Raw genomic sequence first — 14129 nt, forward strand, 5'->3', positions numbered from 1 at the left:
CAAAAATCAGGCTTGAATATTAGTATTTAATTGAAAGGAAATATACTATAGCTATGGAAAACTCCTAGGTTTGAATATGATAATTACACTATTATCTAAACCATAATTTACATTTTCCACAGTAAGTCATGACTCCACAGCCGTCAGAGCTTCCTCTGTTTCTGCTTCATGCAGCTCATGGGCATACAGCACAATAACCAGGTGGGCTTCCACGGAGAAGGGTGGAGAGTTCACAGAAAGCTGCTGCAGCTTTCGTGCCAGCTGCACGAGTTCATCACAAGAGGATTGATAGGCTCAATTCTCCAGTGGTGCAGAACTAGCTCACAGGCACCTGAATACATGCAAAGTGAATGAAGTACTTGGAGTCTGTTCATTTTAGCAACGTTTGCATTATTTCAGAGTTAAAGCACACCCTGGAGACCATAAGAGAAATTATCCTGCCAAAAACGAAGCAAAATAACTTCTCCTGTGTATGTATACTTGTGTGTAGTTTTCTAGTATGTGTATTTGAGAATGATACAAAATCATCCATAAAATGTTAAATTTAATCATCCACTTAAGTCGCTTACAGTTTTAGCGGAGCCAGTAAATCAGACCACCATTCCCTCAGTGTTTACTGTAACAGATGAGCTACAGCTTGAAGCATCTGCACACTTGTGTCAGCAGAAATACTTTCAGTGAAACACTTGTTAGAATAAGACCTAAAATGCACAAGTAACTGCCTCCAACACAGGCATATAGGCAATCAATGTAGTTAATCACCTTTGGAAAGTCATTAAGAAAGTGCACATGCTCAGTGAAGACTTAATTGAAACTGCTAAGTACCACAGGCATACTGACTATTTCCCTTCTCTGGAGCCAAATCGATAGCCTGAGGAGCTAGGATCCCTTGTTTGCTCTCCTCAATTCATTTTTACTAAAACAGATGCAGAGCATCTTCATCTACCGTACTCTAACCTACAGTAGGGCACTATCTTGGAAAGCAAAAAGACAGTGTCTACCATGCTTACCACAGCATCTGAACCACTTGAGTCTCCTCTTAACTCTATTGAAGCCTTACTGTATCAATTTAAAAGGAACCACCATCAGCTTTTAGAAAAACTAACAATGAAGACTTAAACAGGAGTTTCTTGGATATTAACGTAAGCTCCTGCAATCTGTTCCAGTCATATTTCCCCCTTTTGCATTCCATAGTGCCTGTAATTCACCAATATTAAGAGTTTTAAAATTATGATGGAGCTGTGATATAATTTATTTCTAAAATATAACAACCGATGAACTTCAATTATGGTATGGAACCTCAAGTAGATATTTTTAGTTCTCCATAGCAACATTTAAATACAAAACTTCAGGTCTAGCCATGCAAAAAACCACAGCTCCATTTCAGAAGTTGCACACACCACAACACTATACTTCAATATATTAAACACAACTCTGCAAGTGCAACCTATGGATTCCCCCATGCCCTCCAGTGCAAAGCTGTTTTGGTGGTGGAAGGCACCGCAGATTGTTGAGTGACCCAGTTCATTCTTGCTGAGCAGCTCCCCCAGGGAGAACCATCTGCTGTTGTCCTAATTTATTCCATTAGTCACAGCCCAATACAAATCGCATTAACTATAACAGGACAGTATTACTTATAGAACTCACCACACAGCTCATTCAGAAATAATCGTGTTATGGTCATCTGCTCTCCAAACTCCCCATATTAAGTGACAAGCACTTCAAAATCTCTATCTGCAACTTGTGCGCAAATTCTCCTAGAGAAATGGCTAACCTACAGACTAGCAATGGTAAACTTCCACGGTCGTGCTGCAGGATTAAGAATTAAGACCCAAAGTAGCATACATGTTACAGAGGTCCTTAACTTACTACAGTGACGCTGGTACTTGGGGAATATGGAAAAGGGAAACAAAGCTCCAGGAAGAAAAATTTAACTTGAGCTTATTTTTAAATAACTATCAAATTAAACTTGGTCCCAGATGGAATAACACCTAGAATTGTTTTATAGCAGACTTGAAAATAAACCCCAAAGCCTTGCCCTTTCAACAGAGCTTCAATTCTTGCTGTCAGTTTTGGGCAACAGAGCACTGCAGAACAGGGAGAAGCAGATATTCCAGATGCTAGCGTTCCCCTTTAAGCATATACTCCACATCTTCCCAAAACACTGAGCTGCCTCACATCAAGTCTGTTCCACCGAGCATAGAACTACAAAATGTGACAGAAGGATTGAGTGGTCTGTTAACTTCTTTTCTATTTAAAAATATCTTCATGAGTTAAGCAGTACTTTTAAGTCTAATTTAGAAGTGTAGTTTTACAATGGACATTAAGTACCATAAACAGTAGACCCGCACCTTCACCTGTATTACTAGCAGTTGATAACTGAAGAGCACTGGAACACACGGGTCCCTTACGATCCCATCACACAATCTGGCACCTTGCTCATGTCTCTAGACAGGGTGACAGCAGGTCAACTACGACATGCACAAGCACAGCCCAAATCAAACCTTCCAGTCAATCTAGTTTACATTCTGTTCAGTTTTACCCAAAGCTATAAATGCCTTTAAATATCTAATCACTAAATTCACTAAAATGATTTGTGATAAGCTGAACAAAACAGCAGCCAACAATGCTGGAGAGAAAAATAAAAGATCTACTGACAAGATGGTAGATCTGTACCAAACTGAAGAGATGAAAGTCTTTGGGAAAGTCAGTAGGTATATAGCAAACTGTGCATGTCTACTCATTTTACTGTTGAAGGAGAACCAAAATAAACAGGAAGGGGTTACACAAAGTGGTTTCACTTTATAGAGAGTTGTCACAATATATGCTTTTACTCTCCATAGTAATGAATAAACAATTTGCACCTATCAAGGTTTCAGGTAAGAGCCATAATACCAGAGTACCTGCTGAATACTGCAGAAAATAGCTCAACTGAAACCAAGCACTAAACCAGGACCTTGTTAGTATGGCAGTGTAATGTACAACAAGAGCCAAGAACTGTGGCATTACTGTGTACCAGCCCATCATTTAATAAAAAGTTTCTCTTCTACTACCACCATGGTTAGCAGTGTACTCAAGAGTACAAGACCTACATTAAAACTGATTACTGAAAGGTGTGATATAACATTATAGATTCAGCTGCAACACAAAGAGCCAACAAAACTCAGTTTGCTTTACCATAACTATAGCACTAGAAAGGCAGCATCCTCTAACTAATACCCACAGAATTAGGATGAAATGTTCTGCTCTGGTATTTTTGCTCACTCAACTCTGTGCATCCCAAACAATGGCATTTCCATGTAGCGAGAGTAGGAAAACAGATTTCTAAAACTAAAGCTGGTCCTAAGTTCATTAATTCCGTGTCAAGAGTTAATAATCCTGCAGCAAGCACAAGTGGAATGACCTGTGGAATTACCTACAATTTCCACCTCCTACTGGAGGTAAACCTACAGTTTATTATGAGTCAGAAGAAAATGCCTAAGGAACCTCATCTGTAGAAATTTCTGCATGTTGATGGACAGCCTACCGATTTTCTCTGGCTCATCTGGACCTGTTCCGGCAATGCAGCTGCTCTCTAGTCCGTATGTTGGATCCACCTTCCCAGAGGCTCTTGCTGCTTCCTGTACTTTCTTTACATGAGCTTCAACAAGCTCCAGTGGTACCTCCTCTCTGACTCGAGAAAATTCCTCTGTTAAAAATTACACAGAAAATGTTATACTGTGAGGGTTTTAATGCAAATTAAAAGTTACATTTTTCTCCGATCAACGTGCAGGTAAATCTCGTGACAAAGTGAATTCTCAAATATAGAAGCTCCTTCTTCTGCATTTGGTAGTTAATTTTCTCTCTCAAATGTAGTAGGAAAGAATCTCTTCCCAATTTTATAAAATTGTGTTTTACGTGGAAAAATAAGGAAAATGAAAGGAACTATTAATGAGAGTGGTCACAGTAACACCAACTACTAGGTGGTGCTTGCAAACACTGTCAATAGTCAATGAGCACAAAAGGGGAATGCAAGCCATCTTTAGACATTCAGTGGCCTTTAAGAGCTATTCTAACTTGCCTTAAATTGGCCCTTTCAGTAACAACAGAACACAAAACTGGATATTAGTATACCCATTTTCTACATAACATGTAAATTTGTTTTTACAACTTACTACTCATCCTTAAGAAACTCTAGAAACGGTTGCTTTTAAGAGCAGACTAACAAAAGGCAAAGTTGTAGAGACAAGGCGAAAAAAATTGCTGGGGCAAACCCGTACCTAACGCAGCCTTTGCTGCGGCTGATGCCACCCGGGGATCCACCACCGATGCCAGAAAAGCAACGGTACTCATCACTGGATTGCCAGACTGGCTGAAAGGTACGGGCTGGTAAGCCAGTGGGCCCAGAGAGGCATCAGAGTTCTCCAAATAGGGGTCTTCAATTGGAAGTCTCAGAAAATGGAGAATGCATTCATCTTGGGTACGGCTCCCAACATGCTCTGAGACTTTGTTCCAGTCATCTTTATACATCTCCAGAGCCTGCAAAAGACAAAAAATCATTGAATATACATTGACTACTCTGGGGGAAAAAAAAACAACACAAACCTACTTTATACAAAAAGATTTTTCAATACTAGTTATTTTGGTGATGGAACAATAAATCAGGATCAGACAACTATTTAAAATCGTATTTTTTTCTGGTAGCAAAACTATTCTGCATAAGAAATAGGAACATCTCACTGGGACACCGGCTAAATTTAAGCTGCAGGGATCATCACACAAGTTTTATACTGCTACTGTAGCAAAAATAATTGTCAGAAGATTTGGGATTTACCAATAATATTTGCATAGTTAGTGTTTCCCCATTTTGCTTTCACATGAAAAGCTTTACAGAGAAGTAAGTTTGCTCATCCTACCAAGTCTCACCAATTCTTTTAATTCCCATAACTACTCCCCCTGAGGGCACTCTTGTGTTTTCTCATTTATGTCTTAACACACTAAGCCCTTTGAGGCAGGAACAATATTTATCTCACACACATATACTAGCTATGATGGTAAAGTCCAGTTTTTAGATCTAACAGATGTTATGAAAATGAAAGAGCATCAAAACCAATATACCAGGGGAAAAGAGGAAAATATATTCTGTATCACGAGGCCAGAAAAAATAAGTTCTCTAGCAACTGTTAACCAGTCTGATTTTTGTTATGCATTCAGGTTAACAAATCATTATTATGTACATAAGCCACCTGATAAAGTAAGAACTTCCAGATTAAATAAAAGATTTTGTAATTCAGAATTTCAGTCGCTTTTAAACTTACTTAAGTCTTAACAAAGCAATTTAATAACAATGAGCTACTGAAGTCCCTGCACTAGTTTTTGAAAAACTAACAAATTAGTACTGTAAAAACCCAAAGTGGTAGCCTAATAGAATATTATCCCTTAAGAAGTGTTGGTTTTTTTTTTTCCTGAAAACTGTTTTAGTTATTTAAGCATTTGGATAGCATAAAATAAGTGTTGAAGTATCCTGAACCATTAACTTTTACATTACTGAGATGATTCATGGTCCAGTCACCTAGAAGAAGTAAAAAGCCATTTGAGACCTAGGCAAAAATACATTAAACCTAAAAACGGAAATGGGATCTGCATCTCACAATCATAACGGAAGTCTTCTGAAAATATTTAATACCAGAGACCTGAGCAAGGGTGGTAAACACCTTTCTTTCTGTTTGAGTTGCAGATCCCACTCTCATTTTTAAGTTTAACGTATTTGGCCAGGAAGTCAGGCTGGTTCTTTACTTACACTGTACTTACCCTACAACAAACATAAAGGTAGCTAGCTCCTGTGCTGCTACACAGCAAGCGAGCCGGTGTTTTAGCAATAACTTGGGGAGGGGGAAGAAGAGAGTTTGAAGTAGGTATTATTAGACTGCTTGGAGGATCCCTATGACATATCCTTGCTGACTTGCTGGCCATCAGGCAGGCTGCCTTGGACTTTAAGGCACCTACTTGCAGGTATAATATAGTTTAGAAGACACATAAATCATCCTCCTCAACTAACTACTCATGACAACTGAGTTTCCCCAACCAAGCAGTATATCCATTTAAGCATGAATGCTAAGAACACAGAAAGTTAATGCCTTTTCAATACTTCAATTCTTTCCCACAAGGCTGAGAACTATCAGAAATCTCAACCTCCAGGGTAACACACAAGGCTGACTTAACTTTCCACATGCACAACGTTTCATAGCATAAAGGGAGAATTCAGAGCAAATGGGCTACTCAACTGGACTGTATCTATCAGACATCATGATGAGGACACATCCAACAAGTCTGGGTAGTACACACAAATACACGAAGTTAATACGCTGGATGTTTCAGCAGTTACTAGTGACAAGTAGAAGACAGAAACTGAGCCATCAGCATCATGTGTTAGGAGTTCCCTGATCTGGGAAGGCACACTTCCATAAAACAAGTTACTATATATATGAAGGTTGTGCATTCACAAGACATTCACCTGCAGGACTCTACGTAAACTAGTCTTTTTCATCAACACAAAACATTTCTGAACATACTGTTTTCTTCACAGCAGTTCTGAATGAAAAGTGTTTCAGCGTTTTTGCAGCTAAAACATAAGCTATGAGAATTCTTCAAAGCCAAAGTAGCCTACTTGAACAGGACCCCTGGGCATGTCATGGGTGTTGAGGGTCAGTTGGGGAAAAATGCAAACTGAATAGCATTTTCAAAGATGTGGAAGTGGACTAAAAAGACAGATGAGTTAAATCTGAAAGTGTTAGAGATCCAACAGGCACTGAACAAACTGGAGAAAAAAGACCAAGTTGTTTGCAGCAGGAGGAGTTTTTTAGCCCCCCTGACCTGAAAGTGATTTAAACTTTACCTGGCTGAAGTTTTAAGTTTCTCTCTCATAGCTAGGCCTCACTGCTTGAATTGTGTGGTAAGGAGGGAAGAAACCCCAGAATACCTTCAGATACACTGGATGGAGAGAATAGGGTCTTTTGAGGGAACCTTCCCTCAAAACACTGTGTGTAAGATTAGCTGGGCAAGTACCAGACTACGGGAACACTGCGCTCCAGCAGAGCTCAGCTGGATGGAAAGAACAATACAGGAGCTGTTAAAGACCACGAGCTAGACAACTTGATGGGTTTGAAAGCTCGGAAGAAAGAATAATCTCGTCTGTGAACCTGATGAACCAAGGACAGACTACACTGGACAGCCTGGTCCATACTGCAGGAATCAATGGTCCCTAACTGCTTATGAACATTTCTCCTGACCTCTGTCTGATCTTGCCCAAGTGTTTAAAGAAATGAGAAATTGCTTAGTTCACTAGGTCATACTCATGGGGAAATATTTGTTCAACATTCAACCTTCATTTCACTTTCCCTCATTTCATCTCTGTGCTCTAAGTTATGTGTCGCTGTCTATCCATTTTTAATCACACCAGCATATTAGATCAGCTCTGCTTTTCATGGCCATGCAGGGGTTTTTTTTGCTCATTCTCCTTCATTGCTTGTTATTTTTCTGCTAGACAAAATAGCTCTCACAATAGTTGTCCTTACTATAAATAGCTGAAAATGCACTTAACTATGCAATAATAGTACTTCGTGGAGATATGGAGAAGAAGTGTGACAGGGAAGATGATTCTGGGAGGGAAACAGTATTTCCTGCCCCCAATTTATTCAGTCAACAGGCAGAAGGACAATAATTATTTTAGATAAGATTTATTCTTTGGAACGCCACTGCATATATATTTGCCCAAAGCTACCCTGAGGATTTAATTGGACTGAGCTGGCTTGTTATAGCTGAATTACTTATGCTTGAACTGATATACTCTTTACTGATTTATTCATAGGTTAAATCCACGAAGAATGAAGAACAAAAACATTATTAATTTAAACTCACATTAAATAAAATTGTAATCTCAAGACTTAGAGGTTTTTTGTTTTATTATTTTAAAACAAAGAATACGTCACCTGGATTATTTCATTAGGCTACTACTTGCTACGTATGACCATAAGCTACAAACGTTCAAAAGAATGAATTTTAAATAATACTACTAGTAAGCAAAGAAGCCAGCATATCACGATATTAGTCTTGTTTCTCCATACAAAAATGCCGTGAAAGACACGTTAGCTGTTTTCACCCTATAAGCAAAATTCTTCCACGTGCCAATAGAAAAGTATCAGCTAAATAGTGTGTATCAACCTAACGTAAAAAAAAATCAAAATCTATTTTGGCTGTTTAATGTACACACTTCCATATCTCTGAAGGCTGAATCAAAGTACACTGCTGATTAGGCACTTTGGCTTAGAAAAGAAGCCACACACAGAAGCTGAGTATTGTTCAGCACCATCAAGCACTGTCAAGATCCATTGTCCATGCTTTTCCTTATGAAATTAACTTTTCAATGGGTTTACTGACACATGTAAAGACAAAAAAGCCAGAACAATCACACAACTGCAGTCTGCTTTAAGCTCTCTCCAAGTAAAAATGAACACCCCGCCCCCCGCCCCCGAACTGGAGTTCTTATATCAGAACCTTGAATTTCATACAAGGAAAAAAAAAATCAACCACCCAACCTCTACGTCAATAAAATGTTCCTGTAAAAGAAAGCTAGGTAGATGATAATTTCTTTATAGGAAGTGGCAGCACATTAATTATTTCAGGCCACTGAGATTCTTCTGACAAAGCGCTATGAAAAACAGTGCTGCCCTGATGCGAGTGTGAAAGACTAGAACATAATTCTGCAGTGCACCTCATGTGATGGTTTTCATCCTAGACTGGAACTCTAAGAGACCTGACAATTACCATGTGGTTCAAGAGCATCAGATTGCTTAATCTGGGGACAAAGACCAGATTCTACTGTGCTAACAGTTCTTTGACCTCATTTTTACAGTACCAATGGGATTTGAGTCATCTCATATATATTTCTTGTAGACTTCAGAAAAAGCTTAAAGAATATATCAAGTGCAGCTTTGTGGCAAAAGGAATGAGTAGATGTATGGGATTAAACAGCTACCAAATAAAGAGCTTCCCTTCTTAGTGGCAGGAGGCAGGAAATAGACTCATCTGTTTCTTAACTATTTCAACTTAAAAAATTAGCAGTTTCCCTTAACATGCTATGGCATAGCCAGGAACCTTTAAATTTATCAGAATTTCAAAATATTCATCTTAGTGGCAGGTAAACCATTACTTGAAGAGTATTTATTTCATACTGTTAGTAACTTCTGTTAATGAAAAGACCTCTGCACTGCAAGATCTGCTCTTGAGTTTCTGCAAACCGTCTTAAACACTTAATTTCTGCTTTGCAGATACAAGTCAGATAGAACTGAACCATAAAGTACATGAAGCCCCTCTAGTACACAGATGTTACTGCCATCTCTTTTTAGTGCTAACATTCTCGTAGCCATGACGGTCAAATAAAGCGATACGGTTTGGAGCGAAAGCTGTAACCTTTAACCAATTCAAAAGCCGTAACCGCAACAGACAGAAAGGCAGCCTTGTATACACAGACAGTCAACCACCCCCCTCCTCCAGCTGTATCAGTTGGGTCTCAAGAGATTGCTTCCCACTATAAACTCTGCTTTGCTATCCCAGTTTCTGTAAAAGCATGCAGTTGTCACCTAACTCCAAAAAAAAAAATTATTAACCTATATGTTGATTTTAAAGCATGTAATATCCTGCACGTTTTGGTTTCCTAGCCCCCACCCTCCATTAACTTACTTCTAATAGCAGCAATGTCTCTTGTTCTGTCCATTCTCTTCCAGCACTTGCACCTTTACTCTACAAAAGACAGGAAAACCAAAGTGAAATACAGGTTTCTTTGCACAGAACTTTTGAAAAGAAAACATTAAGAAGGAAAGGGGAAGGATCTGTTATTCAGTCCACTCGAACATGTACCTTTCACAATCTTCCTACTACAGCTAACAAATCCCTGGTTATCTCATACAGCAGTTCAGTTCACATGATATACTTACATAGCTAAGGCACGCAGGTGAGTATATTCCTGCAGTTTCCGTGGATGCTGGGGACTACAAATCCCACCTTCCCAACACACCTAGGAGAACCTGCAACTCCTCTTTTATTCCAAGCTAAAGCAAAGTGATTTTGTACCCTTTTCTCAGGCTCCTAGGTATCTTTGCTTGCACATATAACAAACAGAACAGATAATTTTCCTAAATAATAAAAACCAGTAGGAGTGCTGATGGCATTCTGGTCAGCTTGACTTTGACCAGTAAAATTATGCCAAGAACAAAGCAGTTTACACGAAGCATTCTACAGTTCACACCGAAGGACAGCGGCAGCCAACAGACACAATGGAGTATCTAACCCCCTCACCAGCTGCCATACAGCCAAAGGAGGCTGCTGTCCATTGAGGTGACAGTATTACTCGATTCAGGCACACTTAGGATTCTTTCAGCTTAAAGGGCACCTTTCTCAACAGAATAGGGTTTATGTCAACATAACTTTAGCCCCCATCAAACCTTTGCTTCCAAGGCAGAGACTGGACTGTGTAAGGTGCATGCTGATCCAAAAAAGTTCATTTATCTAAAAGTTCATCAGTAACTTGGTAAAGAAAATAATAAATCTTTACAAGTGAGTTGAGCTATCTGAAAAGACAGATTAATTACAGCAAGCATATTCAGCAATCACTTGCTCCAAGGGTTGCTGCTCCCAAATCTATACCTCATGGTTAACTCCTGAGATGTTCTAAAAGTTACAAAACTCTTGGTGAAAACGTCCCCTTCTGTGATTACAGACACCCTAATCCATTACATGCCAAATAAAGACCAAAGCAGCTTGTCACCTGCTTACGAAAGACCATTCTCTAGATGGGATGTCTTTGTGCAAGACCACAGCAAAAGGAAAAGGGTATTTAGGATAAGTAAATCTATCCTATCTCAAGATGCATTTCAGACAGATCATTAACCCAAACAGAACACATTAATCAAAGTGAGTCATCCAGCAGCTGATCAGTTCTCAAACAGGCTGGTATGAACAGCCAAAAAAACAACTGCCACACACATAAAACAAAAAGGGAAATCAACTTCTGCAAACAAATCTGCTCAACTTCATTGGTATAGATGCTTGTAAACAGAACCAGAGACTAGAATCAGTAAAAGATTTATGAATTTGGTGAATATTTATACCTCCCTAAACTAAGTGAAAAAGTCAATCCATGAAACGTGATACGGAATCAGGGTTTATAAATAAATCCTGATCTCTTGTGTTTTTGTTTTATTGTTTTTGTGGGTTTTTTTTTTTTTTAGTTAACTCATGATCTCTTAGGACAATGAACACTGTACTTACAGAAACCAATTACATAGAATTAGCCTGATGTCTGCCCAAGAGAGGCACTAATCAGCAGAACACTGCAGACTTTCCAGACTGAAGGCTATGCTGAAGTACTAACATGGTATTCCTGCAATACCTCTGAGCACTATCAGGTACACACGCAGGTATCAGGCAGCAGGAGAAAGGCAAGAGGTTATGGAGTTACCGGTATCACTGCAGTGATACTTCAAAACTTTAACTATCCAATGTCATACATTGCAATGACAGTGCCAAAACATCCCCTGCAATGGTTTTGTGACAACTTTTGTAATCGAGCAACTTTCTAGTTCCCTCAGTCTGGAAAACCCTGCTCAGACTTGGAAAACAGGATAGTTGAAGACCCTGCTGAAAAATCTCAAGTTTCCGTACTGAATTATTGGACAGTTTCTTCATTCTGAACCATTCAGGTAAAATATGCAATAACATGAGTTCAGCATCTGAAGACTGACAGTACATGGATATCAGATTTTGTAGAAATAAAGACAACACAACCGTCTATCCTGGTGTCCTACACTGAGACAGAAGAAATCTAAAACAGGAATGTAACAGAAGTTGTCTCAATGTCATCTAGTGGACAACACTTGAGGAAGAAAGCTTAACAGAAGGCACAGGGGAAAAAAATCCCAACATACTTGCCTTTGCTAAAGTCTTTTTTGAGTAAATGTCTGTGCGAAGTCCAAAGTTCTGCAGATCAGTAGGTTTCTCTTTGTTTTTCTCAGGAAAACTCAACATCTGCTGAGCAGCTGGAACCTGTGAACAAACATTACAAGAGAAAGATGAGAGAGGCAGGAATTGAAAGTTTTTCAAGGTTTTCAGACCAATGTTGAACAGAACATGGACTGAATGAACAAAGAAGTTGAACATGAGTCTACAGAGATGACTTTATATAATATCACTTGCACACAATACTAGCAGATTTGTTTTGGAGATTCTAACTACCTGAAACTCTCAACCTAGATGGACAAAAAAGCGAACCTTTCAACAAATCATGCACAAATTATTCCACTGAGATGTATACTGGCTAGAGCCAAGGCAAACACACATTAGTGCAACCTGTGGGGCTCACCTGTGGAGTGCGGATATGGAGAGGCATAAGTCCAGAGGGTGTATCAGCCAGCACATTGAAGTGAGGAGTAGGAGGAGGGCCCATTGCCATGGGACGGCTTTCTGGATCCACTTGGTAGTTAATCAGACCCCACTGCTCCAGAAAAGCATGTACTCTATGAAGCAACATGACAAATTAAAATCTGAATAACTAAAGCCTTGCTTGTGTTTGACATTGCAGAAAGGAGACAGCAAAGAAAGAAGTTCATGTTTCTGGATCAAACACAGATCCAGAAGCTTCTATAATCCTTCACTAATCATGAATAGCAATACAAACCACATAGCGTGAGTTTTGTGTGGACTTGACTGCACTTCAGCATGTTGCATAAAACAAAACATGACATTTTTGATTATACATAACAGGAAATCACTTAAGGACAAAGGCAAAGCAGAGCTAGGGCTGCATGCATGGAACCATTTGCAGACAATGTACAGACTGTGAGGGCTGCACAACCATACAACTGACATAACTGACTTGCAAAACCAGAATTTCTGAAAAAACTCCACATACTTACTAAACATCAGAACCTAAATAATCACAAGTCAAGATCCAAACTCTGTAGGCATGGTTCAGCAAGCAGACAGAATCTTATAAATAAAGAACAGTATAAAATAGACTGGTTACCATAAAAGTGGGGAAACTGCTAATCAACAGCACGATGGCTATTGCCCACACCTATGCTGTCATACTGGACCACTTGCATTTCTAACGCAGCTCCTATTTCTTTTTGTTAAAGTGAAGGCAGTGGCTGACAGATTCATGGCTTTTACCTCATGACAGCGCACACATCTCCAGTCAGATTCCTTCTGCAGGCAGTGCTGGTCAAGTACTCTTGAGGGTTTAAGCGATAGGTGTCAATCATGAAGTTGCGGTAAGCCAGGTATCTGAAAGACGATTAATACATAGTTCATGTACATTGATGTCTAACAAAGTTCAGAATGCATTTTAGGATTCACCTTCTCCAAACACCTGTGTTACTGACAAGCAAACAGCAACAGAAAATTTTTATTGATGAAATTTACAAATCAGTATCAAAAGCAATAGGTAAGTAGAATTTATTTTTACAATAAATATATATACTGAATATGACCCATCTCTTGCAGATTGTTTCATTCTGGATTCTGTCTGTATTTGGATTAGCAGCATATCGAAGCACACTTAAATTACAAAGTGCACAAATAGTCGTGGGCAAGAAAAATTAAAAAATTAAGCAACTCAAATGGCTATGTTGACTACTTTGAAAATCGCAATCAAAAGCAGCAGTAATAAGTCTACACCAGATGTGTCAGAAGACAGGACAACTCCTTGAAACATCTGCTCTTCCACAAATAATACAAAGAGAAAAGGAAGCACCTAGTCTCATGCCTTTGCTGCACCTCTGCTGCAAACATGTGATACATGCAAAGATCAGGGATGTGTAGATGGTCATATCTTCTCAGTTTCTAAAAGACTGACATCGCATCCTTGGTGGAAATAGGTAAAAAATATATTCTTACCCCACTCCAAATCACTCTGTGACTACAGCTGTAGCTTGGTCACTAACCAAGTACTCACTGAACAGACCACTAGCTACAGAAAAAGTTACTAGGGTCTGGTCTTCACATGGAAACAGGCTAAATAATCCTCATCAATCCCCTCTGTGAACCTGGAAGGAAAACAACTATGCAGAAAAACCAGTAGTAGTACACTGGATGGA

General features: G+C 39.1%; 1 protein-coding gene across 3 annotated transcripts in view; it reads right to left on the minus strand.

Moving 5' to 3' along the window:
• SMARCC1 (SWI/SNF related BAF chromatin remodeling complex subunit C1) overlaps positions 1 to 14129 on the minus strand; it is a 91933-nt gene that overhangs the window by 35466 nt on the left and 42338 nt on the right. For all 3 annotated transcript variants that reach the window (XM_069778443.1, XM_069778445.1, XM_069778446.1), the window contains 6 exons: positions 13204 to 13317; positions 12395 to 12548; positions 11965 to 12078; positions 9718 to 9777; positions 4260 to 4518; positions 3527 to 3688 (listed from right to left, as the gene is read on the minus strand). In XM_069778443.1, the coding sequence (XP_069634544.1) occupies positions 3527 to 3688; positions 4260 to 4518; positions 9718 to 9777; positions 11965 to 12078; positions 12395 to 12548; positions 13204 to 13317 (863 nt within the window). The remainder of the gene's footprint in view (positions 1 to 3526; positions 3689 to 4259; positions 4519 to 9717; positions 9778 to 11964; positions 12079 to 12394; positions 12549 to 13203; positions 13318 to 14129) is intronic.

The sequence above is a fragment of the Haliaeetus albicilla genome, chromosome 2 (assembly GCF_947461875.1).
Source record: "Haliaeetus albicilla chromosome 2, bHalAlb1.1, whole genome shotgun sequence".
Classification (NCBI taxonomy): domain Eukaryota; kingdom Metazoa; phylum Chordata; class Aves; order Accipitriformes; family Accipitridae; genus Haliaeetus; species Haliaeetus albicilla.